The sequence below is a fragment of the Peromyscus leucopus genome, chromosome 7, assembly GCF_004664715.2.
Source record: "Peromyscus leucopus breed LL Stock chromosome 7, UCI_PerLeu_2.1, whole genome shotgun sequence".
Classification (NCBI taxonomy): domain Eukaryota; kingdom Metazoa; phylum Chordata; class Mammalia; order Rodentia; family Cricetidae; genus Peromyscus; species Peromyscus leucopus.
Genome location: NC_051069.1, coordinates 92,865,155 through 92,891,275, shown reverse-complemented (window position 1 = coordinate 92,891,275; position 26,121 = coordinate 92,865,155). Strand labels below are relative to the sequence as shown.

At 39.4% G+C, this 26,121-nt stretch overlaps 1 protein-coding gene across 3 annotated transcripts in view; it reads left to right on the top strand.

Moving 5' to 3' along the window:
• Dnajc13 (DnaJ heat shock protein family (Hsp40) member C13) overlaps positions 1-26,121 on the top strand; it is a 117,482-nt gene that overhangs the window by 49,362 nt on the left and 41,999 nt on the right. For 2 of the 3 annotated variants that reach the window (XR_003734563.2, XM_028869900.2), the window contains exons 18-32: positions 1,298-1,373; positions 1,573-1,668; positions 2,467-2,610; positions 5,393-5,407; positions 5,937-6,019; positions 7,649-7,802; positions 14,792-14,895; positions 14,980-15,139; positions 16,598-16,660; positions 17,273-17,374; positions 19,118-19,222; positions 20,271-20,473; positions 21,549-21,633; positions 24,673-24,827; positions 25,327-25,372. Coding sequence is in view for 2 of the 3 variants with exons in the window: in XM_028869900.2 (XP_028725733.1) it covers positions 1,298-1,373; positions 1,573-1,668; positions 2,467-2,610; positions 5,393-5,407; positions 5,937-6,019; positions 7,649-7,802; positions 14,792-14,895; positions 14,980-15,139; positions 16,598-16,660; positions 17,273-17,374; positions 19,118-19,222; positions 20,271-20,473; positions 21,549-21,633; positions 24,673-24,827; positions 25,327-25,372 (1,591 nt within the window). In the remaining variant the exon portion in view is untranslated. The remainder of the gene's footprint in view (positions 1-1,297; positions 1,374-1,572; positions 1,669-2,466; positions 2,611-5,392; positions 5,408-5,936; positions 6,020-7,648; positions 7,803-14,791; positions 14,896-14,979; positions 15,140-16,597; positions 16,661-17,272; positions 17,375-19,117; positions 19,223-20,270; positions 20,474-21,548; positions 21,634-24,672; positions 24,828-25,326; positions 25,373-26,121) is intronic. The other variant, XM_028869901.2, reaches the window with a different exon arrangement.

Below are 26,121 nucleotides of genomic sequence, written 5' to 3'. Positions count from 1 at the left end.
AAGTGTTCCATGTAGGTTTATGCTGGAATGACTGTTGTCCCTCCCTGTTCATGGATAATTTGGGATAGGATTAGAGTGGGGAGGACCTGGTTCCTTTTTCCATTATTATGTCAGAGTCTTGATTCACAGTCCTGGGACTGGAGCCTGGGGAAGGCTATCTAGAAGTTTGTGAATCCTCAGCATAGGCCCAGGCTGTTGCTTCCTGTGACTGTTTGCATCATGCAGCCCCACATGGGAAGCTTTCAGAGTTAATTTTTAAGGAAATTTGGTCAGTTAGGTACTCGACTTTACAAAGAAAGAAAAGAGAAAGGGAAGGATCTTAAACATATTTCCACCCTATTAGGCCTTTTCCAGATCTTTGGTTAGCCATCTTTCCTCTACTAGTCACTTACGTGAAAAGAAACATGAATTGCCTTATTTACTCCAGACTGCATGAGTTCCACCATTTTAAATTATGGCTTCTGATATATATGGCCCTCTCAACTACTCAGAGCATATCTGATTCTGAAATTACTTTAAATGTAGCGTAAATTCCTCATGTGTGTTTTGTCAATATTTGTAATAACTTTATCAAATCAAATTAATTGGTGTGTGTGCATGCACATATATTAATTTTTGCTTTCTTTAAATGGGTTAAGAATCCATGTCATATTCATAATATAAAAATTCAAGGCAGTCAGATGGCTTACTTGGAAAAGGCACTGGCCTCAAGCCTATTAAACTGAGTCTAGTCTCCCAGACCCATACAATGAAAGGTGAATACTGACTCCCAGAGATTGTCCCCTGAACTCTGTAACATATACACTCACATGGGCTCTCTCTCACTCTCTCTCTCTCTCAATAAATCAGTGTAATTAAAAAAAAGAGTAGTGCTTTAAAACAAATTAGTGGGCTGGGCGGTGGTGGCACACGCCTTTAATCCCAGCACCCGGGAGGCAGAGGCAGGCGGATCTCTGTGAGTTCGAGGCCAGCCTGGGCTACCAAGTGAGTTCCAGGAAAGGCGCAAAGCTACATAGAGAAACCCTGTCTCGAAAAACCAAAAAAAAACAAAAAACAAAACAAAAACAAATTAGTGTAGATATTAGTGAAGCCCTTTAATATGGAGAAAATTCCAAAATATTAGTATTTGAAATAGTGTCTTAAATTCTTCTACATTGTATATTAAATTGACAGTTTTTAACACTTGACTTATTTTCTGTAGCCATATTTCTTGTAATTATGAAATTTGTTCTTTAAAATTCCTTTCTGTTCTAGCATGGCTAAAGCAGAAACCTTTCTCAACGTCTGCTTTTTTCAGACAGCTGAGCAGACATCTAGTGGGGCTCTGGACAGCTGATAACACAACCGCCACAAACTTGCTGAAACGAATTTTGGTGAGTCGTCTGAGAAAAAGAAGGCCGTTTTCTATGCCTATCAGACAGAACTGAATGATGTTATTTACACCCGAACTGAAAAGGCATGCACTCTAGGACATCCATACAAGTTGCCCCAGTGGCCAAATGTAATGTTAGCATGTTTGGGTTTTGACGGCTGAATTTTGTTTTGAAAATGGATTTTGTATTTTGTTGTTAGCCCCCAGGCTTGTTGGCATACCTAGACAGCTCAGATCCAGTTCCAGAGAAGGATGCGGACCGCATGCATGTCAGAGACAATGTGAAAATAGCAATGGCAAGTACACCACCGTCCAGACTAGCTCTTAGGGGTAAAGTGCTTCGTACCCTCTTCTCTGGAAGACTAAAACCCAGAAAACAGGAGCTGCCTTAAGTACTGAAGGTTACGTCTCATAAAACCCACCTGTTTCAAGTTACATAGCGAATTAACTATTAAAGTGCCTACAGTTGTGTAACTATCACAATCCAGTTGTATGAATGATAGTATGTCTTTCTCTAATCCAACTTAGTGATCATACATTCAAGAATGGTTTTCTTTAAAAATTTCAGGTGTATGTGGTATTTTATAAAGAATATAGAATTGATCACTCTGGTAAAAGAGATAAATACTGACTACAAGTTACTTGTAACTTTTCCTCTTTCAGTGGCTCTGTTAATTATTAATGTCTGAGCTTGATGTGGTGGCGCACACCTTTAATTCCAGCACTTGGGAAGCAAAGGCAGGCAGATCTCTGGTCTACATGATGAGTTCCTAGCCATCCAGGGCTACATAGTGGGAACCTGTGTCAAAAAAAGAAAAGAAAAGAATTGATGTACTGACCCTGAGTTAATTGCATAAGTGTTTCTCATGTTGCTGTATAGTTTCTCACACCTTCCTTTCCATCATCAAACATGAGTGGAGAGGCTGAGGTTTCTTGTATAGGAAGTTTAATTTCTTACAGAAATTTTCACTTCTGTTTCTTCACTAAACTCTAATGTATAGTTTTTATTTTCTTACTTGAAATAGTATGACCCAGCTGTATATAGTTTTAAGTATGAAAGTAGTTATGTAGTGAATGTCAATATTACATTACAGGATCAATATGGAAAATTTAATAAAGTTCCAGAGTGGCAAAGACTAGCTGGAAAAGCTGCCAAAGAAGTTGAAAAGTTTGCCAAAGAAAAAGTCGATCTTGTGTTGATGCACTGGAGGGATAGGATGGGCATTGCTCAAAAAGAGGTATGTGTGTATTCAGGAGAAAGGTGTTTGTATGTACAGTTACAGAAAAGGGGGTTATGAGTTTGAAAGAGAGCAAGGGGGTTGTGCGTGGGAAGGTTCAGAGGGAGGAAAAGGGAAAGGAGGATGATGTAATTTTTACTTTTAGAAAAGAGGTAAAAAGGGAATGTGTCTTAATTCAGATCCATTGCAGTCCACAGGTGTGGCATTCAGATATCTAACAGACTACTCAAAGCTTAAAAAAAAATGAATGTCACCTAATTCTGATTCATATTTTCCTCAGTTACTGTTTTGGGAACTAATGATTAAGATTTTAGTTAGATAATATAAAATTGCTCTCTTAAATTTGCTCCTACATATTCAAATTTTCATATTTTGCCTTGCACATATAAAAATATAGTATACTTGTTGGCTGGTTTTATTCAGAACTAAACACATTTTGGAGATACCATTTATGTTTTTTAATTAATGCATTGTATGTATTTAAATTTTGTGACACTATTCCTTGAGCCAAAGTCAGATGTGAAGTTTCGTTTCATTCTTTGGGCACATGCCACCTAAGTCCCTGCAGCCTGCATGCTTCCTGTCATGGGTGGTGCAGAGGTTAAGCATGAACAGAGTGCTTTTTGGGAGCTGACTTACTCTCAGTTCTTCTGCTGACACCTAACAGTGTCTTTGTTTGGGGAGATTATTTCCTTATTCAAAGAAAATAATTTCATTTTCATTTTCAAATGGATTTCTAATGAATTGCCAGACTGCCTAAATGTAAGGGAACAAACATGTTGTGTATGGATCTGAAATTTGGATCAATCTTGAGTTATTTAGAAGCTGAGTATAGTCGGTTAGTACTAATTTGTCTGCATGAAGACTGCAGTGTGAAGAAACACTGACAGGCTGTCAGGCTTCTAGGGATGGAGCACACCGAGGTTCGAGGTTGTGCTTGCTGACTAGTGTCTGAGCTGAACCCCACCACCTACTCAAGCTGCAGTCTTTTCAGAAATGCACTTCCCCTCTTTTCTAAAAGCAGAATAGCATTACTTCCTGTCTCTTCCTTACAGAGTTGCTTTGATGTACAAACTAGATAATTAAAGCACTGTGTAGATACCTGTTCATGACATTTCTGCTCTTTAAGCATTTGAGCAGTGGAAATACGTGTATGTATGATTTAAATACTTTTCAGTTTTTGAAAATTACAAGTTCCTGGCTTTAGCTAGTTAAGCCCGTTTCTAAAGTAACAGTTATTTCAACTTTATAAATACAATTACCATGTCATCATATTGCCAAGTAAGTTTTTAGTATCTGATTTCATATATAACTTTTATACAGCATAAGCTTGAACATATAGCTGCTTAGCTACCAAAGGGATATCTGTTACAACAATGATTTAGAGGAGAAAGAATGCATTTTAAATACCAAAACTATCTTACTGATTTGTTGCCATTGGGTAGTTAAAACTTTGAGCCCATGATTGAAAATATTTGAGTCAGGAAGATGAACTGATTTTTATTACTTGGTCTGCATACTGTTTTTAACACTAATTTATGAAGGAAACAGTGGTTAAGTTTTATGGCTGTCACGTGCATAGAAACAAACAACATTAAAATGATGGAGTGGTCTTGTGCCTTTGTTAATCTGACTGCCTAATCCTGAAGAGAAGTACATCCCTTATGATGGGACGTTTATAGGGCCAGTTTCCACTGCCATGATGCTGTGTGTGAGATTAGCAGCAGCCTTGGGTTAGTGTTGACTAATTGATTTGGATTTTTTTCTTGTTGTTTTGGTATGTTTTTGTTTTTTCAGTTTAAGGATTTTCTTTTTTTAGCTAGTAATGATACTAAGCTTATCCTAATTTTGTATACACATTTTATGAGAAATTTATTATTTTTTATTGGTATAAAATTTATATTTTTATCATGCTAAAGTGCTCTCCACTTATATGAAAGGGTGAGAATTTAACAAAGGTGCTCTTTTGTTGTTGCTTTAGTTTGCGTTTTGATAATTAAACTGGGCCTTACTAGAACTTAGCTTTTAGCTCTCCAGCCTCCAGCTCAGCCTCCTGAGAGTCTGAACTACAGGCAGACACCACCATGTCCACTAGAAATGCTTCTGATTTCCAGTGGGAAGTTTTAAGTAAAGAATTGGTTAGCTGTAAACACCAAAGTTTGAATTATTTATACCTATTCAGTTCAGTTTGTGTTAGTTTTTATGATGGTGTATGGAATTAAAATTTATAGTAAGCAGTTTCATACATAACTAGTAAGTTGTATTTCAAACAGAAATTTTTTTTTCAAATTTAATCTTCATTTTATTTGTAATCATTCTATGCCTATTTTCTAAGTTTATCTGAATTGCCACAGTAATGAAGTCTAGACTTTAGGTTTTTAATTGACACCACTCCATGCTTTATGCTTGTTACATAGAGGATTAGGGTTTTCATGTCTAAAATATGTGTGGTTCCACTTAGAGCAGGTACCCCCAAGGCTGTGATAACCTTCAAAGATTGTTTGAGATCATCTCCACCTTCCAATTGCAAATCTTATCTACACACCTATCTGGGGAACGGGGTCCAGAGGTTTATGGGAGATCTGAGGTCTACAGATGCTGAAAACTTGAGTTAGAGGTTTCAGGAAACAGCTGGCTCTCCCATTGTAAAGTGAAGATGATTTATACTGGTGACCTTCTTGTGGAATTCGTATCGTAGATACAGCTTATCAGATTTAGATTTCATATTGTCCTTTTTATATTTTTCATCTTACTTTTTTTTCCTTTTTACAATTAAATTCAGGACAAAAACCATATGGTGAGTTAAGCCCTTTACATGTGTAAAGTGCTGAACTGGCGTGTGGCATTGTCTTGACATGCTTTAGTGTTTCCGTCTTACTTTACATTGCCTGGATGTAATGCTAATTTCTTCCCCATGGGCTGCTTCAGTGTGTGCTCGCCCCTCTTGACTTTGGGAGTGGTGTAATATAATATTTTTACGTTTGTTATGTTTTTCATGAATTTTTATTGACTGCATGTAAATGTTGGAAGCAAGTCAGTTTTTGACTTGTAAACTTTACTAGTGATATTTTAAACATTATAGCTTTGGTGTTGAAACAGCAATTTTCAGTTACATAGGCGATATTGAGCATCTCTGAGAACCAGTGCTAGCAGATGATTTGGAATGGTTAATGTTCTGGACTGTTTCACTCAGTTAGCTTCTGTCAGCTTGACGTCATGGTTCCTCAGTCAATGTTCTGAGGCAATGTCCTGCTGCCTGGTTGACGGGTCTGTTCAGTGGCCGTGGAGAGTGCTGTGTAGCTGTACTCGTTTGTTTTCTTTTCCAGAACATCAATCAAAAGCCAGTAGTTCTTCGGAAGAGAAGACAAAGAATAAAAATAGAAGCGAATTGGGATCTCTTCTATTACAGGTAAATTGAGGCCTCTCTTCCAACATGGAGGAATTGGGGTACAGTGCCTTATGCTGCAGATGTAGTTCCCGAGAATGTAACTGTTAAGACTGGTTCCATTAGACATGCTCTTATAAAATTAAGGCTAAGTCAGCCATCCGAGGAGTTTAAGTTATTTTAAGAATTTTATTAAGGCTTAGAGTTGACTACATAGGACACTTCCTGTGGTTTAGAATTAGCTGCATACCTACCTTCAGCCATGTTAGCAATGGAGTCTTCACAGAGGTAGATGATAAAAGCCCAAGAAGATTGGTAAGAAATGAATGTCTATCCTAGTGGCCTCGTGGACTTTACAGCCTTCCAAACATTGATCCAGTCCCCTTCTGATGGACACACATTAGAGGAGTACATTCAGGTAGATAGCCGCATGGTTTATGGAAATTTCTTTAGGGTAACTCAGAGTGCTCAGTCTGGAAGACGACGTGTTGATTTTATCTTGACTCATTAAGGAAAGTATTTGGTTTGAAAACATCCCACACTGCTTACATCGCATACCACTTCAAGTATAGGATATCTTCAAGTATATGCTTTGGATTTCTTCCTCAGGAATCCTCACTTGTGTTGTTTCCTGAAGCTATCCTTGAAACTCTGAAGTGGCACTTGCTAAAGGGGCTGCTGACTAAGAAATAGCAGATGTAAAATCCGTCCACCCCTAGCTGAGGTTTTGTCCACATTTGTTGTAATGATTTTTCCAACAGTCCTACGGAAGCTCATTGGGTCATCAGTGAGGGCAAAACAGGTTGCTCTGAAGTCGGTATCTGACGAGATTATTTTCTAACTTGAATTTTTTATTAGCTACGAATAACTGAAGCTGAAATAGCCATTTCAAAACTTCATGCAAATTTATCTAATAGTATAAACTTACAAAATAAAAGAATTGAATAGTGAATGCCTATGTGTTTATTAGAAGGTTCTACCATTGACATTTTACTCTGCTTGCTTGTAGCAGGAATCTCAAAGAGTCTTATTAATAAAATCAAACCTGAGGCTAGTTATTGGGGTGAATGCTGGAAAATCAGAGAAGCAGAACAAGCCACAGCTAACCTCACCTGGCCAACTTCTCAGCTGATCTTTTTTCCTCAGACTGGAAGCCTCTGTGTCCTCTTATCTGAATGGCTCTCAGCTGAACTGTGCTGCTTAAAACTTAAATGCTTAACCACGCCAAATGCTTCTAGTTCCTGGTCCTCATGCCTTATATATCTCTCTGCCTTCTACCATCACTCCCTGGGATTAAAGGCGAGTGTCACCATGCCTGGCTGTTTCCAATGTGGCCTTGAACTCACAGAGATCTACAGGGATTTCTGCCTCCATAGAGTGCTAGGATTAAAGGTGTGAGTGCCACCATTTTCTAGCCTCTGTATCCAGTGGCTGTTCTGTCTCTGACCCCAGATAAGTTTATTAGGGTGCACAATATTTTGGGGAACACAATACCACCATACTTGCTTAACACTGAGTTGTTTTTTTAATTTATTCTTGGTGAAGTTTAATAATCTTGTGATTTCCTTGCTTATTATAAGATGCAGTGAGAGCTTTTGGTAGATCTTGAAAGATGCTTGTTTCTTACTATTTCCTGATTGTTTATGTGTTTAGGTTTAGTCAAGACCACGCTAGATCAAACCTCATTTGGAATTTTAAAACACGAGAAGAGCTGAAGGATGCTCTTGAGTCTGAAATGAGAACGTTCAACATCGATAGAGAGCTTGGCAGTGCCAGTGTGATCTCCTGGAACCACCATGAGTTTGAGGTACAGCTTTGTTTTCAGAGCGTAGTAACCTCAAAAAAGAAAAGCTTGTGCTGTCTTTGAAGATTTAAAAATACTTATAGAACTGCATCCTTATCTTTTCCCGTGTAATATAACAGATAATAGTGGGAAATTATAATCTTTGCTTGATACAAAAATAAAAAATGAATTTTGATAAGTAACTTAACATTACACCTGAGAATCATGCATGAGTTTTAATAATAATTTTGGCTTATGCATTTAAATCTGATCTTTGCATATTGTCATCCCCTCCCCATTTTGGGGACTTTAGATTTGTTCTTTATTGAAATGTAGATTTTAAATTATGATTTTATTCTGATTGCAACTATATTTTGCTACTTTGTTAAAGTAATTGATGTGAAGAGTAAAGAAACAAGCAAAATGTACATGGTTGATAATTTGATGTTTCAGTCTTTAAGTGTGTGTATGAGTATGATGTATGTGATATATGCAGTGATGTGCTGCATAATGCTGTTTTGCTTATTCATGGAAGATAATATTTGCCAGTGGCATTATAACCATCTTATTTGGTATTAAGCATGCTTTGGGCTGTTTGCAAAAAAGCAGGATAATCCAGCAGTATGCCTCTCAGAGTATATCCCCATTGCTAAGTGATGTGTGATTGTATATCATTGAAACCAATGTAACAGATTCATTGACCATGTGCATAATCCTGCTGGCTTTGATCTTTAACCCAACATCTATATCATTTAAATGTACTCAGTCCCTCCTTGAGAAAAAAATTTCCATACTTTGGTTTAAGGCACCTGTAGTCTCCTGGGTTTCCTCAACTATCCACTCCTTTTCAGTCTTCTCTACTCTTCTCTCCTCATCTCCATGACCACAAGGTGGCCTTGTGTCTTAGTTAGGGTTTCTATTGCTAAACATGACCAAACACCATGACCAAAAAGCAAGTTGGGGAGGAAAGAGTAATTTGGCTTAATACTTTCACATCATAGTCCACTATAGAAGGAAGCCAGAACAGGAACTCAAACAAGACTGGAACCTGGAGGCAGGAGCTGGTGGCAGAGGCCATGGAGGGGTGCTGTTTACTGGCTTGCTCCTCATGGCTTGCGCAGCCTGCTTTTTAATAGAACCCAAGACCACCAGCCCAGCAGTGGTACCACCCACAATGGGCTGAGTCCTCCCCGATCAGTCACTAATTAAGAAAATGCCCTATAGACTTGCCTACAGCCCAATCTTGAGACATTTTCTTACTTGAGGATTCCCTCCTCTCAGATGACTTCAGCTTATATCAGGTTGACATAAAACTAGCCAGCACACCCGGGAATAAGTTCTCGGGCCTCTTTTTATTTATATTCGTTGCCTTGATGATCTTATCATCTTAAGGTTTTGATTTTTTTTTTTCATTAGCAGAAAGTTGGTCAGTTTTTGTCTCCTGCTTAGGCTTTCTTTCCTAGACAGTGTACATGTGTCCATCCTCAAATTGGGTATATTAGTAGTCTCTCTTCAGAGTTGTGCTCTTGTCCTTCCTACTTCTCTAGTAGTCTTTTTGATCTTTGATAACAGGTACTCCTTATCTTCAGAGGCATTGAAATCATCTTATATACCACAAGTCGGTTTTACAAGCGAATCCTGTCGCATGACCTTCAGAAATTTTCTAGAACTCCCCTTCTTTGGGGCTGTATCACCACCACTGCTTTCAGCCTTACCTCCCTGAACTCTGTTACCAACACAGTGACAAGGTCATCTGATTCATAAGCAGGCAGAGTCCTGGAGGTAGAGCTTAGTGCTGAAGTGCATGCCTGGCATGTGTGTGGCCCTAGGTTCAATTCCCAGCATTGCAATAAAACACAGAAGTGAGTGGATTATATAACTGCTCAGTCCTTGCTTTGCCTGTGGCTTGTCACTTCATATACTGTTAGATTGGGTTCTTGAAATGACTCACAAAGCAGGGCCTGTGTACCCCTCAAAATGTTTTCACTTAGACCATATCTCATACTTCTCCCCAGCTCCTTTCTGTTTGATGTTAGCTTCTGCCTAACAGAAATCTTTCTCCTGGATAGCCTCATATTTTGTTTTCTCGTCTCCTTCAGGTTTTTTCTTCAGTGTCATCATCTGATGGCCCTTTCCTGTCTATGCTGTTAAAGCATAGTCCCCTTTGTACTTACACCCATGTTCCTATGCATTATTCCCTTTCCTATCCACTTTCCTGCTTCACTCCATAGCACTTACTATCACCCCAGAATTATATACATGTATTTCAATTTTTCATAAATCTAAGATACAGTTTTATTTGTTCTTTCGGAACTTCATACAATATATTTGGATCCTATATCTTACACTCCTCCCAGATGTACTCCCACATTCCCCTCTCAACTTTATATCCTCTCTAAGTCCAGTTAGTGCTGCCCATGTATGCATAGGTGTGGGGCCATCCATTGGAACGTGATCAGCCTACCAGGGGCTGCACTCTGAGAGAAGCTGCTTTTGCCTCTCCTGGAGCCATCAACTGTCAATAGCAGTTCAGGTAGGGGTAAGGGCTCAGGTGTCCCTTCCCATCCATGCTGTAAGGTGACTGACTGGCTTGGCCTTGTGCAGGCAGCCACAGCTGTGGTATGTTCATGAGGCAGTGGTCCTGTCAGGTCTAGAAGACACTGTTTTGTTCTGGTCCTCCTCGACCTCTGGCTCTCACAATCTTTCTGCTTCCTCTTGCTCAATGTTGCATGAGCCTTAGGAGGAAAGAGTATAATATAGATGTCCCATTTAGTTCTGAGAACTCCATAGATACTTGTTCTGTGCTTTTGATTAATTCTAAGTCTCTGTATTAGCTACCCTCCACTGCATAACATTCTCTCTGATGAGGACTGGGAGCTGTACTAACCTGTGGATACAGATAGGTGTTTAAATTTATTCGACTTTTAAATTTTTATGTGTTTATGTGTGTGCTGACCTGAATTTATGGGCACCATGTGCATGCAGGTACCTGCAGAGACTAGAAGAAATTGTGAGATCCCCTGAAACTGGAGTTAAGGTGAAAACTGCCTGATGTGGGTGTTGGGAACTGAACCTAGGTCTTCTACAAGAACAGTGTGTGTTCTTAACCCTTGAGCCACCTCTCCAGTCCCTGAAATTATATATTTAGAAGGCAGTTTGGCGCCATGTCCATTTAGCAAAATAATTGTAATGGGCTCTCTCTTGGGGCCTGTGAGCTGCCCAGCCTCGGATTCTTGGCTAACTCCACAGTGCCAGGCAGAGACTTCCTCCCGTGGAGCAGCCTTAAATCTAAGTAGAACATTGTGCCTAAAATAGTGCCGCCACAAGGTGGATGCTCAGTAATAGAAATTGAATAAATTGAATGCTCAGAATCAAAAGGGAAGTGGATATAAAATAGCAATGTACATTTTTGTAAAACAGTTATTTTAGGCTTTGAATAGAGAATTTTGATAATGTGATTTGTCAGGGAATTAATTTTACAGTTGTCTATAACTCTTTCCTTGTGATAAACAGCCTAAATTGTGAGGGTCCTAATGTTCTTACAGAGCCTGGTCCTGAGGTTTTCCTTCACACATTACCTCCATTTGACAGTCAGAGAAGGACTCTGAGGTATTAAGATGTGTTTGCCATGTTGATATCATGTCTTGGTAGTTAGACCAGACATGAGGGATGAACTGAAGCAGCCTTTGTAAGCTAGGCAGTCCGTGCTGCTGGAAAACCCAAACTGATGGAGCAGAGCTGTGCGTAAGGTGTCAGTGTTTATCTGAAATAGTCACAGTATAGTAACAATGGAGACTCGGCTCCCTGGCTGAGTGCCTGCCATGCAAGCATGAGCAGTTCAGATTCCCAGCACCTAATACTGCTGTGCCCAACTGTACCTCCAGTCCTAAGGGATTTGTTGCCCTCTTCTGGCCTACACATGTGCACAGACACACATGTGCACAGACACACATGCCAGCAAAATACTCATACACATAAAATTCAAAATAAGGGGGCTGGGGCAGTGCGAGCATGGCAGCACGTGTCTGTAACTCCCTTGTTGGGTGGGGCCAGGTGGAGACAGATCTCACAGCTCTCTGGACAGCCAGTCTAGACAAGACAGTAAATTCTTAAGATGGAGAGCTATAGGGGGTGTGGGGGACCAGCCCCCACATTTTTTTTACCCCAGGAACTCTTGAGGAATGAGGGATGATAAAGAGACTTAGTTAGAAATAGAGAAGAAGAGAAGCAAGAGAAAACATGGGATAGACTCGGGTAGGCCTGGATCCTTATCCACCGGCCCAGAACTTTATTCCAAAGGTCTATTTATAACAATGCCAAGGGGTGGAGCTTGTTAGACCCTTACAAACACCTGGTACCCAGGCCCGTGGTCCAATCAACCTCCCATGCAGTCCTGCTGGGTACAGCCACTAGGAAACCAAGTGGGCTCTAATAGGTCCCTCTTCTTTATATTTTAAAAGAAAATACTCTTGATGCAACCACATCAAACTTAAAGACAAATAGATTAACATAATTCTAATATAAATATTGCTATGCATCATTATAATTTTCTCAATCTCACATCTTAAAGCAAACTCTTAATATTTCTTGCTAACAAAGGATAAACTTCTGATGTATACCTCTTAAACTTAAATACTTTCTTAACTTCACCAAACCATGGTGCATCAATATCAATAGGTTAACATAATAATATCTACAAGCCTACTCTCAACCTATAATTTAGAACTATACAAAACATAACATTAATTCACTCAAGAAACACGAAAATATTTTTTAAATTAAATATACTAAGGAATATTCCCCCTTTTCTTTAAAAATAAAACAAAACTTCTCTATTTAACCAGTTCCATTTTTACATAAACAGTTCTATAAGTAGTTCATAAGTCTTCCCTATTGATACTCTATGTGCATAAGCAAATTTAAACTGTCCCATTGTAATGAAATCATTATTGTCCATTCTACTTTTTAAGTTCAAAAGTTCAAAAAGTTTTGGTACCACTCCTCAAAGTTCCTTTGAGTGCTCGTAGACAGGGCCTGGCTTGTCAGCTGCCCTTACATCTGTATATAGCTCTCTCTGTATAAGTCTCTCTGAAACCCCTGCTTTCAGCTACCGCTGTACTTTGCAGTCTGTAGCCCTCCATAACCAGTCCCAGACCAGGCTAGAGAGCTTCACCTCATAGCCACACGGGCTCAAGGCTCCTTGAGTTGCCATGAGCTAAAACTGTGGCCTTCACAGCAACCCCGGCTCTGGGAGGAAAACCCTTTACCTGCACTGCTAACAGTCCAAGTGCTCAGCAAGCCTGTCCAAGGGATCCTCCATACGCTGTCCTGCTTCATGACTGTCTCACTGCTGGGAGCTCGGGCTGCAGTCTCAGCAGTTCCCACAGAGCCTCAGTGTAGATGTAACCAATCGTCTTATTAAAATAAGAAACACAGAGCCAATGTAAAAGAGAAAGCCAAGAGGTCAGAGCTCAGAGATAAAATCTTACCTCCTGCAGTGCTCCTAACTTCCCCGAGAGAGAGCTACTTCCTGTTTGTCTGTGTTTAAATAGTCTTTCTGTTCTGCCTTCTCATTGGTTGTAAACCCAACCACATCACTGCCTGTAAGTACCGCCCTTCAGGTCTTAAAGGCATATGTCTCTAATACTGGCTGTATCCCTGAACACACAGAAATCTACCTAGCTCTTCTAACCACCATGCTCTTGCTATGGCTCTAATAGCTCTGACCCCAAGGCAACTTTATTTATTAACATAAAATTAAAATCACATTTCAGTACAAATAAAATATCACCATAGCCTCAGGCTGTTCAGCCTGGAGTACGGTTCTCACCTCCACAGCTTCGTGCTTTCCAGCGCGTCTCAGCTGCTTGTCCGGCACTGACACTTTTCCTCGGCCCTGGAAGCAGTCTGGTGTCTGCCATCTCCTGTTCACTGCTGCTCTGCTCGATGTTGACTTTTTCCAAGGCGACACAAACCGCTGGGCTTTCTCTGCCATTTGTCTTTCTTGCAGTATAGCATCTCACAGGTTGCAGAACCTTGCTGTTTACCTTTCCTGTAGCGCGACATCTCTGCAGGGTTTTCCAAACTGCTGTTTGTCGTTAGCCTCTCTCATGGCTTAGCTTGTTCATTTTTCACTATGGCTTTCTTTCCATAGAAAGCTTGTAGAGCCTCGTGCATCTGCCACCTGCACGGCTTTGATGCCTTGAGGGTTTCAGCTTCTAAGACCCTCTGGCTGCTCTTTTCTGAAGCTGGCAGTCTCTGGAGCTGTTTCTTGTTGGTGGTGGCTTTCTGGAACTGCCACCCACGTCCACAGTCCACCATGGACATTGCTCTCTGAGTAGGAAAAACATACTCTAAATTATTGTTTTCCACCATGTCCTTAAACTTAAGGCCTATATATTCTAAACCTATATTTCTCTGACTCACTTTTTGCTAAATATATGACCTATTTAAACCAATATTCTGTAAGCAATTTTTTTGTCTACACTACCTTACACTTCTAAGTTTTACTTGCATTATATTGCTATACTCTACCTTCCTCATTTTTTATAGATAGAAAAGAGAGAGGAGAGAGGGAGAAAGAGAGAGAGATCTATAGAGACAATTCTAATGCTGCAGCCTTGTGACATTTCACTGCCTTCCCTATACACCCAAGAGTAAAATACCATTGCCTAGTGGGCTCCAACAAGAGGGTACACTCAGTGATGACCTCTAGCCTTCACACATGTGTGCACATACACACACACAAATAGTGTATTACCTGGTATTTTAAGGAATGATAAACTCAGCCAGGTGTGGTGACAAATACCTTTGATCCCACACATGGGAGGCAGAGATAGGTAGATCTCTCTGAATTTGAGGCCAGCCTGGTCTTCAGAGTGAGTTCCAGGACATCCAGAGAAACCTTGTTTAAAAAAAAAAATAACAACAACAAAAAGGAAAATGAAATGTTAAACTCTAAATAGGAAAAAAATCTATTGTAAACTCAATGATGTTTATATTTGTTAATAAAGGTTAAGTATGAGTGCCTGGCAGAGGAAATCAAAATAGGAGATTATTACTTGAGATTGCTGTTGGAGGAGGATGAGAATGAAGAAAGCGGATCAATAAAGAGATCGTGAGTCTCTCTTTAATGTCGCTTTAGATTTGTTGTCGCTATTTGTTTCTTGGTTATTTCTACTGAACCTCTTTTTAAATCTAGGTATGAATTTTTCAATGAGCTCTACCATCGCTTCCTGCTCACTCCAAAAGTAAACATGAAGTGTTTGTGTTTACAAGCCCTTGCTATCGTTTATGGCAGATGCCATGAAGAAATAGGGCCCTTCACAGATACAAGATACATCATTGGGATGTTAGAAAGGGTAAGGACACTATGAGGGAAGACTGCTGTTGGGTAGTGTCAAAACTAACTTGATCACATCATCACAGTAACTTTCTGCATGAGGTTTCTTTAATATCTGTTATACTTACTTAAGTTTAAGTTTAAGTAGGAGGCATAGGAAAATAGCAAATGAATTCAAATTTGTCCGTGCCAGTTTGTCTGTGCTGGTTTTTTTTTTTTTTTTTTTTTTTTTTTTTTTTTTTTCCCTCAGCTTTTGATTTTGAGCAGATTTGGTGGCTTACTTGCCAACTTGAAGTATGATGAGATCATCAGGTGTATAAAAGAAATAGTAGCTTCTAGACTTGTGTGTATCTTTGGGTTTTCATTTTAGAAACATAAATGCTTCTGACATGTTAAATTTTAAAGTGTGATGACAGTGAAGTTACTTAGAAGACCAGGAGATAAGTCAGCATGTATTTTATTTATGTGATTTACATTGACACTTGAGCCTGCACTGTTCGTTTGCTCCTTAGACAGTGGGCTTGACTGTGATCTGTTTGATGCAGAGTATGTCCTCTCTAATTATTTAAATATTAACAAGCTGCAGGGAAGAGACTGTCTTACCAATTCTCAGAACAGCCATCCATGCTTGTTCCAGTTGTGAGCTCTCAGCCATTGTTCTGCAGAAGTTCATGAGGCAAGCAGCACAGCTAGCAGAACCTGTTGCTTCCTATTAACTGAGCAACAGCAGGGAGTCCTTTGTTCTTTTTAGTGGGTGGGGCAGGGAGCCTTAGGATCTTTTCTAAGTGGCCTAGGCTGCCTGCAGGGTCAGTGTATAGCTCTTGCTGGCTTTTAACTTGCAATCCTTTTGTCTCAGCTTCCCAAATGCTAGGATTAGAGCATGCACCACCATGCCTGCTTTGCAGTCCAGAATCCTAACTGCTATTCCAGAGAACTAGAGGGTGTAGAACACACCATTTGTGTTTTAAACAAATATGTTTTTTCCTTCTCACTTATGTTCATTTTAATGAAACACCAAACTTTTCCAAGTCAAGGATTTCATTTACTTCACTTTTTATGTCCCTTAAAAGCTATTATATTAATCTCTATAAGGACTCAAGAATATCTTCCATTTTAGGAAATTAAATAAGTTCTATAAAATTGCATACAGTGTAAAACACTGAGGAATTACAGTAATTGGCAGGCAGACACCTGTAATTGTCTCTTTAATGTTTCAAAGAGGACTTTTTTGGGGGAGGGGGAGTGTCGAGACAGGGTTTCTCTCTGTGTAGCTTTGGAACCTTTCCTGGATCTCACTCTGTAGACCAGGCTGGTCTCGAACTCAGAGATCTGCCTAGCTCTGCCTCCTGAGTGCTGGGGTTAAAGGTGTGTGCCACCACAGCACGGCCAAAGATGATATTTTTTTTGAGTTGATTTTGTGAAGCTGTCTCAGGGATGTTTTATCCACTGTTGACTAAATTGTTGTTTATTTTATTAGTGCACTGATAAACTTGAACGGGATCGACTGATCCTCTTCCTGAACAAGCTGATCCTTAATAAGGTACAGTCTTCTGTATAAATATACTGTCATTCCAAGTTATGTGCCCAAGCACAGCTAACCTGTTAGTCAAATCGTCCAGAGATGGCTGTTTTCTTCTTTAGATGAAAAAACTGAGGGCTTCAGGTTTATAGATGGGAAGGTTTTTGCCAGTTTTCCTGCATATCCTGCCCTGGTACTCCAGGTGCTAAATGAAGCCTCTTCCTTTCCATTACAGAAACAGACTGGAGGTGCTGGAGGGTGTGACTCAGAGGTAGAGCACTTGCTGAGTGTGTGTGCAGCACCACACAAATTTCAACATTAAAGAATTGTTTAATGTAATATTTTATTTCTGGTTATTGGATAACTTGTTTATTGATCAGCAGGATAGTTGTAGGGCTAGAGTTTATCATGCTGCTTTGTTTTTCTTGGGGGAGAGTGTGCTTACTCAGACCATGATCTCTTTATAGTATAATTTTGCCCTTTTAACCCTACAGATACTAAGTAAGTAGAGTTGCATGCCAGACACTTCTAAAGAAACTCCGTGTGTGTGTGCTAGCCCTAGAGAGTGTGCTGGGTTACAGCACTATTGATGAGAAAGGCTTTAGATTGTGCAAAAATGTTTTCTTGTTTCAGAAAAACGTTAAGGATCTCATGGACTCAAATGGCATTAGAATTCTTGTGGACTTGCTGACTCTTGCACATCTTCACGTGAGCCGAGCAACAGTCCCTCTGCAAGTATGTTTGCTTTCTAGCTCCTGCACGCTCTGTGTTCTTTGGATACAATTTCAGAATCACAGGAGTCGCTGGAGTCTGCATGTGGGTTCATGTGCATGGCTGGTGAAACATTTCTCCAGTAACGACAGTAGTGCCAATGCAGGGAGATGAATGCATGCCAAAAAGGAGTCGTTACCACCAGAGTCAGTTATTTCCTGATACCATTTGTCTTTTATGGTCAAGTAACTAACTGTCTCTCTAATGTGGCTTGTTTTTGATGCAGTGTGACCTTTCATTTGATTTCACTGGATATGTAACTAGAACATTCAGCATTGACAAACACCAAGAACATGTTTTGCCCTAAGGCCACTGGGGGCACTATTCAAATCGTCATACAACAAGACAAAGCCACCAGGCCTTCCCTGGTGCTTGATTCAAAGAGAGATCTGGATTTTAGCTTATTTGACGTTTTGTGTTTTTAAATACAATTTTTTTTAAAAAATTCTGGTTCAAGATGTTTTAATTATGACAAAAAGCCTTTTAAATATTTTAGAATGGGTCATTTTCTGGTTTTAGATATGAATGATAATCACAATGCTTATTGTGTACCATTGCAGTGTACCGGGTACTGTTCTGGAGAACATTTACACGCTAAACCCCTCAGTGGCCCTGTGTGGTGGTTTCCATCATTGCCCCATTTGCAGCACAAACTGAGGAGCAGAGAGCTAAATAAGCACATGCCACTGTTCCCTGTAAGCTCAGGCTCAGAACCAGGTTAGCTGCAGGAAGCTTGTGCTCTTAGCCATTCTGCTGAATTTACAGTTTGACTCTTACTGAAAGCTGATGATTACAGGACTATTTAGAAACCATGGTATACCAAAACTTACTAACATAAAAACTCTTATCTTCCCAAAACATTAAGAAAACTGTAAGAACTATCTGTGTTGCTAAGAGAGAAAATTATAACAGATCTAGTTTTTCTAATCTTAATTAGCTTTGTCTGTGATTCTCGAAGTTGGCAGCCGCCTAAGCCCAAAATAGTTCATGCTGCTCTGCCCCCACTTAGGCATCTTATATTTATAGTCAAAGAAGGAAGTGGCATATAGATGATAGAGTACAGAGAGTTGACTGCTGCCCACTCTGCCCCCCTTGAACATGTTTGGGCAGTTGGTGCCTGTGGCTGACTAAAGCTGAGACTCAGCTGTTCCAGGAGTCGATTAGGAAATGGTTCCTTTGCTAGCTTATGGCTCACTATGTACAGAGAGGTCTTCAGACAGAACCTAAGTGTGTTCACCAGCAGCAGCTGCTGCAGCAGCTCAAGGCCAGACCTCATTCATTTTAACATTGTGGGAAGGATGGAAAAATACTTAACCTGCTGAAGCCAGGACTGGCGTTTTGATCTAGCTGCTTACTGAAGCCCAGTTCCCCTCCCCCAAAACTTTAACATGTTGAATATCATGGTTTCAGGTTAGTAATATTTTATGTAATTATTTACATTTACTGAAACTTTAGTGCCATGAGAATTTACTAATGACCACAGGGAATATAAATGTCCTTAAATTAGACAGATCAGTTAATTTAGGAAATTATTTATATATGTATTAACAAATATCTTTCTTTGGTTGTTCCTTAGGCATTTAATCCTTTTCTGAAAGAATTTAAAAGAAAAAACTTCAGACCAAAATTTGGTACCGAATAAGTTGTTTATGGCTTCTGCCCCTTAGATTTCTGCCTTGGAAATAACTGAAATCTCTTTTAACATAGAGCAATGTGATTGAAGCGTCTCCAGATATGAAGAGAGAGAGTGAGAAGGAGTGGTATTTTGGCAATGCAGACAAAGAAAGGAGTGGTCCGTATGGATTTCACGAGGTGTGTGCTGTGTAGGAACTTCTTGTCATCTCTGCTTTGTTGACGGTTCTTAGTGATCGAGTCTTCCAGACTTTACCATGTAGCCTGGACTTGGCAGATGCTGACAGCACAGATGTGCAGCAGCATGCCTGGCGAGTCTTTGCCATCCGTCTTATGCCCTCTTTTTTAGTACTCATATAGATGTGCAGTGATTTTTTAAGATACTGTTTTTATGTGTGTATATGTGTGTGTCTGTAAATGTATGCCACCTGTGTGCAGGTGCCCAAGCAGGCCTGAATCCCAGAGCTGAAGAGATCTGTGGTCATGAGACACCTAATATGGGTGCTGGGAACTGAATTCAGGTCCTTTGGCGAAACAGTCAGTGCTCTTATCTTCAGAGCTGTCTCTCCAGCCCCTAGAAATTCAGTGTCTTTGAACTGATTACTGTATTTAGCACCAGTAGTCATACAACTCCATTTCCTCCTAAAGTGTTAGGTGACTTGAGGTTCTAGAGATGTACCTATGTTACAAAATCATGGTTCACATCTTACAAGGCTTTTGTTACAGGAATGTCACTTACAAGGTAGCATTGATTTTTTTTCAATGAATTTTTATATAGTAACTATTACTATTCTAATTGTATATCATCTAATGCTTCACATAGTATGATCATTGAATAGTATGTGCTCATTCTAGGAGCCAAGAGCATCCCCTTTACCACAGTGTTTGGTCCTATCCTCAACCTCTCAGTCTCAGTCAGAATGAGGGGCCAAGCCTTCTCGTATATTATTTGGTTTCTGTCCATTTTGTTTATCATTTGTGCACCTTCCAATGTTCTGCATACTCTTTTATTTGCCAAATAAATGGTTATTCTTACATTATTGGTCAAATTTGGGTTCCTGAAGTGCTATTGGCAAGATCTTGTGTATTCATAGTATATTTGCCATGCTGAAACATCACTGTCTCATAGTGGGTTTTTGTTTCTTATGTATTGTACTGATATAGAAAACATTGGCAAACATTTCATTTGATTTTGTGTTTGTAATAATGATGCCTTCAATCAATTAAGATGCAAGAATTATGGGCCAAAGGAATGTTGAATGCAAAAACCAGATGTTGGGCTCAAGGCATGGATGGATGGCGACCTCTCCAGGCGATACCTCAGCTTAAGTGGTGCCTGTTAGCCAGTGGGCAGGCTGTTCTGAATGAAACTGACCTTGCTACCTTAATACTGAACATGTTGATCACAATGTGTGGATATTTTCCAAGCAGGTACAATCTCATTGATGTTTTCATGACTAGAAGGGACTCTCAGATATCCTGATCTCTCCATTGTGTAGATATGTCCTCTGTAATGTTAAAGGATTACTCTGGCAATTTAAAACAAGGATGTCCTCTATGTGGCTTGGGATAGTGCTTCTTTGACCTTTAAACCTTTTGAAATAGTTATAAAGAAATAATTTGCAAGTTATATTCATGTGGTAACTGAAAACAACCTTTTCTGAGGGATTTCAAATAATCTTAACATAATTGATATTTATCAGCTGTACTCTAGCACTCGTAACAATCATAATATTTACATGGATTAGATAGGAATGTTTGGAAATAGATATCTATAGCCCATGTCAATACTGAGTGCCAGCTCCTGATCTGCCGGGCTAGCCAGGCCTGCTGTTGAAGATGGAATGATTGACAGCCCACAGCTCACCCGATAGGACCATTACAGGCAAGGATTTGCTTCCTATAACAATCACATTTGTAACCTTTACCTGGAATATTTCAGTCTTCATAAAATATTTGCACACACATCATTTTGTTTTTATGCTATTTTAAGATAACCTGATAGAAATGACTTAAAAAACCACATATCTTGTAACACTCTGTGCTCATCTCATAGTTCTCTTTAAAAAATCAGGTTAAACTCTAAATCATACAGGTCGAATTTAGAAATAGTAATGCATTCATTAAGGCTGTATTTGAAAAGTACTGAGCATCATGAAACTGAGGTTCAGTTTATTTGACAGAGCTTGATATAAGGCCTTTGGGGGGACTATCCACAGACAGTGTGTTAGACAACACAAAGTTTAATCAATTAAATAATAAATAAGAGTCTTTGGCTCTTCTAGGGTACTGTTTTTCAAGGAAATCTTATGGAAGGAAATGAAGTCATATTAAACAGCCAGTAGATTTAAACCAAATACCTAATCATGTTCCCAGCTGTATGAGAGCTTAGTCTTCATTTACAAAAGAGGAAGGTAACTTGCTTCATGCCTAGTAGAATGTCATATGCTCTGAACATACAGATCAATCAATATACTCAGTGTTGACCTTAGAAACTGTTTTCTAGGGATCAGGATAATGCCATCATTCGTCCTCTGCCCAGAGTGAAACGACTGCTGTCAGACAGCACCTGCCTTCCCCACGTCATCCAGGTGGGTCACTTCCGGTCACCACGCCAGACAGTCTTCTAAAGATTATTTTATTTTACTGTAAGCCCTTGTCTTGATTTCATTATAACCCATTCCGTTTTCATAAAGCTGAACCCCAAGTTACATTTGCTTCATATATCCTTTTTTTAAGATTTATTTATTTTTATGTATATGATGCTTTGCTTTCGTGTATATCTGTATACTGTGTGCATGCCTGGTTCCCTGGGGGCCAGAAGAGTAGATATCAGGTCCCCTGGCATTGGAGGTACAGCTGGTTGTGACCAGCTTGTAGGTACTGGAAACCAAATCCAGGTCCCCTACAAGAGCAGTCTGTGCTCTTAACTGCTGAACCATCTCTAGCCATAGTTCTACATTTAGTTGTTAATCTGAATGTACTGGGGAAGATTGGATATCCAGGAACCTAAATGTGTGATATCTTCAGATTCCAGAATCATTCAAAAGGGATTTTATTTATAATCCATTCTTCAAAATCCCATCACTGTGGGAACTGCAAGGGTGCGCTCCTTTGTACTACAGATTGGTATGGGGCACAAGGGTACACTGGCAGCCTACAGATAAGGGCACACTCATTTCTCTAACAGGTAACAGCAGACTCACTAGCATTCTTGGGCTTGACTGTTTTCGGGTGAGGGTTTTATGGATAGCAACCACTTCAAAGTATAGACTTGGATACGTAAGGGTATATTAAAATTTCTTTTCTTTTTCTGCATTATGCTGTTCTTTTGCAATTTATAATATAACTGAGACTAGCAATAAATCCAAATAAGTAGGTTCCAGAGATTTTAGGTAAACTTCTTCCTGTGTATTTATTATTCTGTCCTCCTAACTATGCATTCATTATTCCATTAACTCTACATAGACCTTATGATCTGTGGTGATCATTTTTGCCGTTTTAATTGAGAGTGACAGTTTATATGTTTTATATATGGTTTTTCTTACCATGGACATTTCTGTTCATACCCTTAAGTGAAAGTACACTATAAGTTGTTTTTTAAACTGTTATCAGCTAATCCAGAAGATTAAGTGGCTATGTATCTGAGGTGATACCAAAAGAAAGGAGTTTTTGTTTGTTGGATCCTGTCAACATGAAGATAAAGTACTCAGAAAATCGTCTCCCAAACCTTCTCCCAAGGTTTCTAATACTGAAAAGAAAAAAATAAATGCAAGCAGCATTAAATTTGGGATTAGGAAGGGATGGTTGAAAAATGTTTAAGAAATGTCTGTATAGAATGAAACTTGGTCAGTGAAGGGTGTCTATTTTAACTAATCAAAACTTCTGGTAATATCTGAAGAAAAGGAAAAGAAGTTTTTTGATAAATTTAGCCTGTCCCCCCAAGACATGTTCCCACCCAGAACTCACTATGTAAATCTGGCTGTCCCTGAACTCACAGAGATCATCCTGCCTCTGCCTACTGAGTACTGAGATTAAAGGTGTGGGCCACCATGCCCTGCTAAATTTAGCTTCTTTTAATAAACACATCCTTCTGTATGTTTTATACTGGGTTCAGAATATTCCTTGTAAGTAATTTTCACTTATTTTCCTCATAGGAGCTCTTGCTCTGGCTGGAACACAAGTAGCTTAAGCAGTTTTCCGAGCACCCACCATGTTGTGCTTAGAAAGGGATTCCTGTGTTTACTTGACGTAGGATGGTCACTGGTTTGACATCTATAGCTTAAGAATTTTAGAGTGGTATAGTGCACAGTGAATAGATGTCCTATGTTTTCTTGCACAGTGACAACTTGAAATACTTTGTTTGATACTGTGAGGCAAAACTCAAGATCTGCTATTTCCCAGTACCTAATCTCAAACTATAGCTGCCCTTAACATTTGAGAAAAATCCTGCATGACTGTTCTTGACTTCTCCTTCCTAAAACTTGCCATAGCATGGAACATTGCAATTGCTTTGTTGAACAGATAGGACATGAAGCAGGAGAAACTTAAGACACCAACTTAAAAAGAGAAACAGTTCTTCTTTCTCACACCTAAATCTAGACTATTGGCTGTCACATGGAGCTAGTGTTCACACCTGAGTCTATTGGTCTGTCACATGGAGATAACGCTTATTACACCCTGCATTGTATTCTTGTTTCATTTTTACTAGTAGTATTTGACCCCAGATTTGGGATTCTTTTTTGTTGTTGTTGTTGTTTGTTTTTTGAGACAGGGTTTCTCTGTGTAGCTTTGCACCTTTCCTGGATCTCGCTCTGTAGACCAGGCTGGCCTCGAACTCACGGAGATCTGCCTGCCTCTGCCTCCCAAGTGCTGGGATTAAAGGCGTGTGACACCACCGCCCGGCTTTGGGATTCTTTGGAAGCAAATATTTAATGAAAATTGAAACACCACCTTTATTATGTAAGTCATAAGTAAAACTTACTAAATTAGCTTAGCATGCATTTGTTCAGAGCAGCTCTGCTCGGGTCTTTATTAGCTGAGATGCAGTCAGTGACCTGCAGTGTCCCTCAGTGTTCTAGAGCCCGTGGTCTCTCAGAGCTTTGTGGTCGTCGCAGCCTCTGGGTTGCACTTCTAGCCCTGCTTTTCAGTGCCATTTCACTAGGGGCTGGTTTTGGTTCTGCTCTACAACTAAGTAGCCTTCAGGTGTTTTTCACTTAACTGAAACTAATGCAACACAGACACATGTTTTTCAGCTTAACTGAAACTAATGCAACACAGACACATGCACGTGTGTTAACCCACACACTTGCCCTCATACGCGAACATATGCCATATGCGCGTAGACAACACATGCCTGTGCACACACTCTTGTGTGCATCAGAGATACTGTCACAAGCAACTTACCAGTAACAACATAACAAAACTAGCTTCGGACACATTTGGGCCTTTATCTGATCTCTTTTTTTTTTTATCAGTTCTCAACAGTGTTTTATTATCTGCATTAAATGTAGAATGAACTTTTTTAAAGTTGGTTTGAGTCTGGTACAACTTTATTGAGTCCCATGGACGTAGAAATTATAGCTTCAGTTTAACTCACTAAACAAAACGTTTTTTGTTTACTTTTTCAGCTACTACTCACCTTTGACCCTATCCTTGTTGAGAAGGTTGCTATCTTATTACACCACATTATGCAAGATAATCCACAGTTACCTCGCCTCTATCTCAGTGGAGTGTTTTTCTTTATCATGATGTATACAGGTTCCAACGTGCTTCCCATTGCTCGGTAAGAACATGGAAAACACCTGTCTTAAATTACCTGTTATGTGTGACACACTTAATAGGAACTTTTTTATAAAACCTCATTGCTTTTTTTCATTATAATAGTTATCTAATTAAATGTCTAAACATTTGGAAAGTAGAAAAGAAGGTGGGAACTCAGAATTGTGGCAGTTTACCAGAATTAGTATTTGAAATTTATTTTATTATATGTATACATATATTTAATATAAATGCATTTATCTTATACATGCAGTTTTATATTTTGCTGCCTTAATGAATATTTCTATATTACTATATAGCCTTAATATAACCGTACTTCAAAATCTTTATAACACATTTCATGCCTTTCCTTAAAGTAATTTGGGAATATGGATTTATGAGTTGCCCTTTTAACTACTTTTTTAACCTTTTTAAAATTCATTAATGGTCCAGTCTTTAAAAACATAAAGTCACTAAAACCTAATCAGTTTCTCTATCTGAAAGACGCTTTATTTTTCTTCTAGGTTTTTGAAATACACACATACCAAGCAGGCTTTCAAGTCTGAGGAGGTAAGCACATTCCCTGCCTGCACACAGACACTGAGGGGGCTGTCTCAGCACTCTCAGATAGCTTTAGGAGCGTGTGCTCACAAGGCTGGAGTACTTGACGGCAGGAGCACTTACAGTTCATTCACATTCTCTGCAGTACCTGCACCTAAAAAGGCGAAGCAGAGTTTTTAAATCAAAGTATTGCCCATTATGCCTACATTGAAATCACAACTATGAGTTATTCCTTGATAGCTTTTAGTATGTTACCCTCTTCAATTAAGAGTTAGATTAGCAGTTTTTATAGAGATGTTACTATAATCTGAAATCTCTTAAGGTTCATTAAGACTGGAGCTGTACTTGTGTTCAGATCTCAAGGCAGAAGAGATGGCAGGTTTCCTTTTTGAGATTATACTGTTTTCACATGCTCTCAGAATGTTCTCGCCCTTACATTCAGGAAAATTGAGAGCCGAAAAAAAGATCACATTTAGGAGGCCCATCAACCTGAAGTTTTATTACCTGTCAAGTATTTTACGAAGAGACTTTAATGGCAGAAAGTTACCAGCAGGTGTTTCAAATTTGTTAGGCTCTTGCTAGAGCATTTAATTTTTTATGTTACCCGAAGCAGACCACTGGTTAAGACGTGACGATTGCTTCACCACTTTGACAGTAACGAAGACTTCGTAGAGGAGCCACTGGAGCCCTAAGAGTGCCTGGCACTATTGAAGGGAAACGTGGTGGTGGCGGCATCTCACACGTTACGAGTAGAAAGT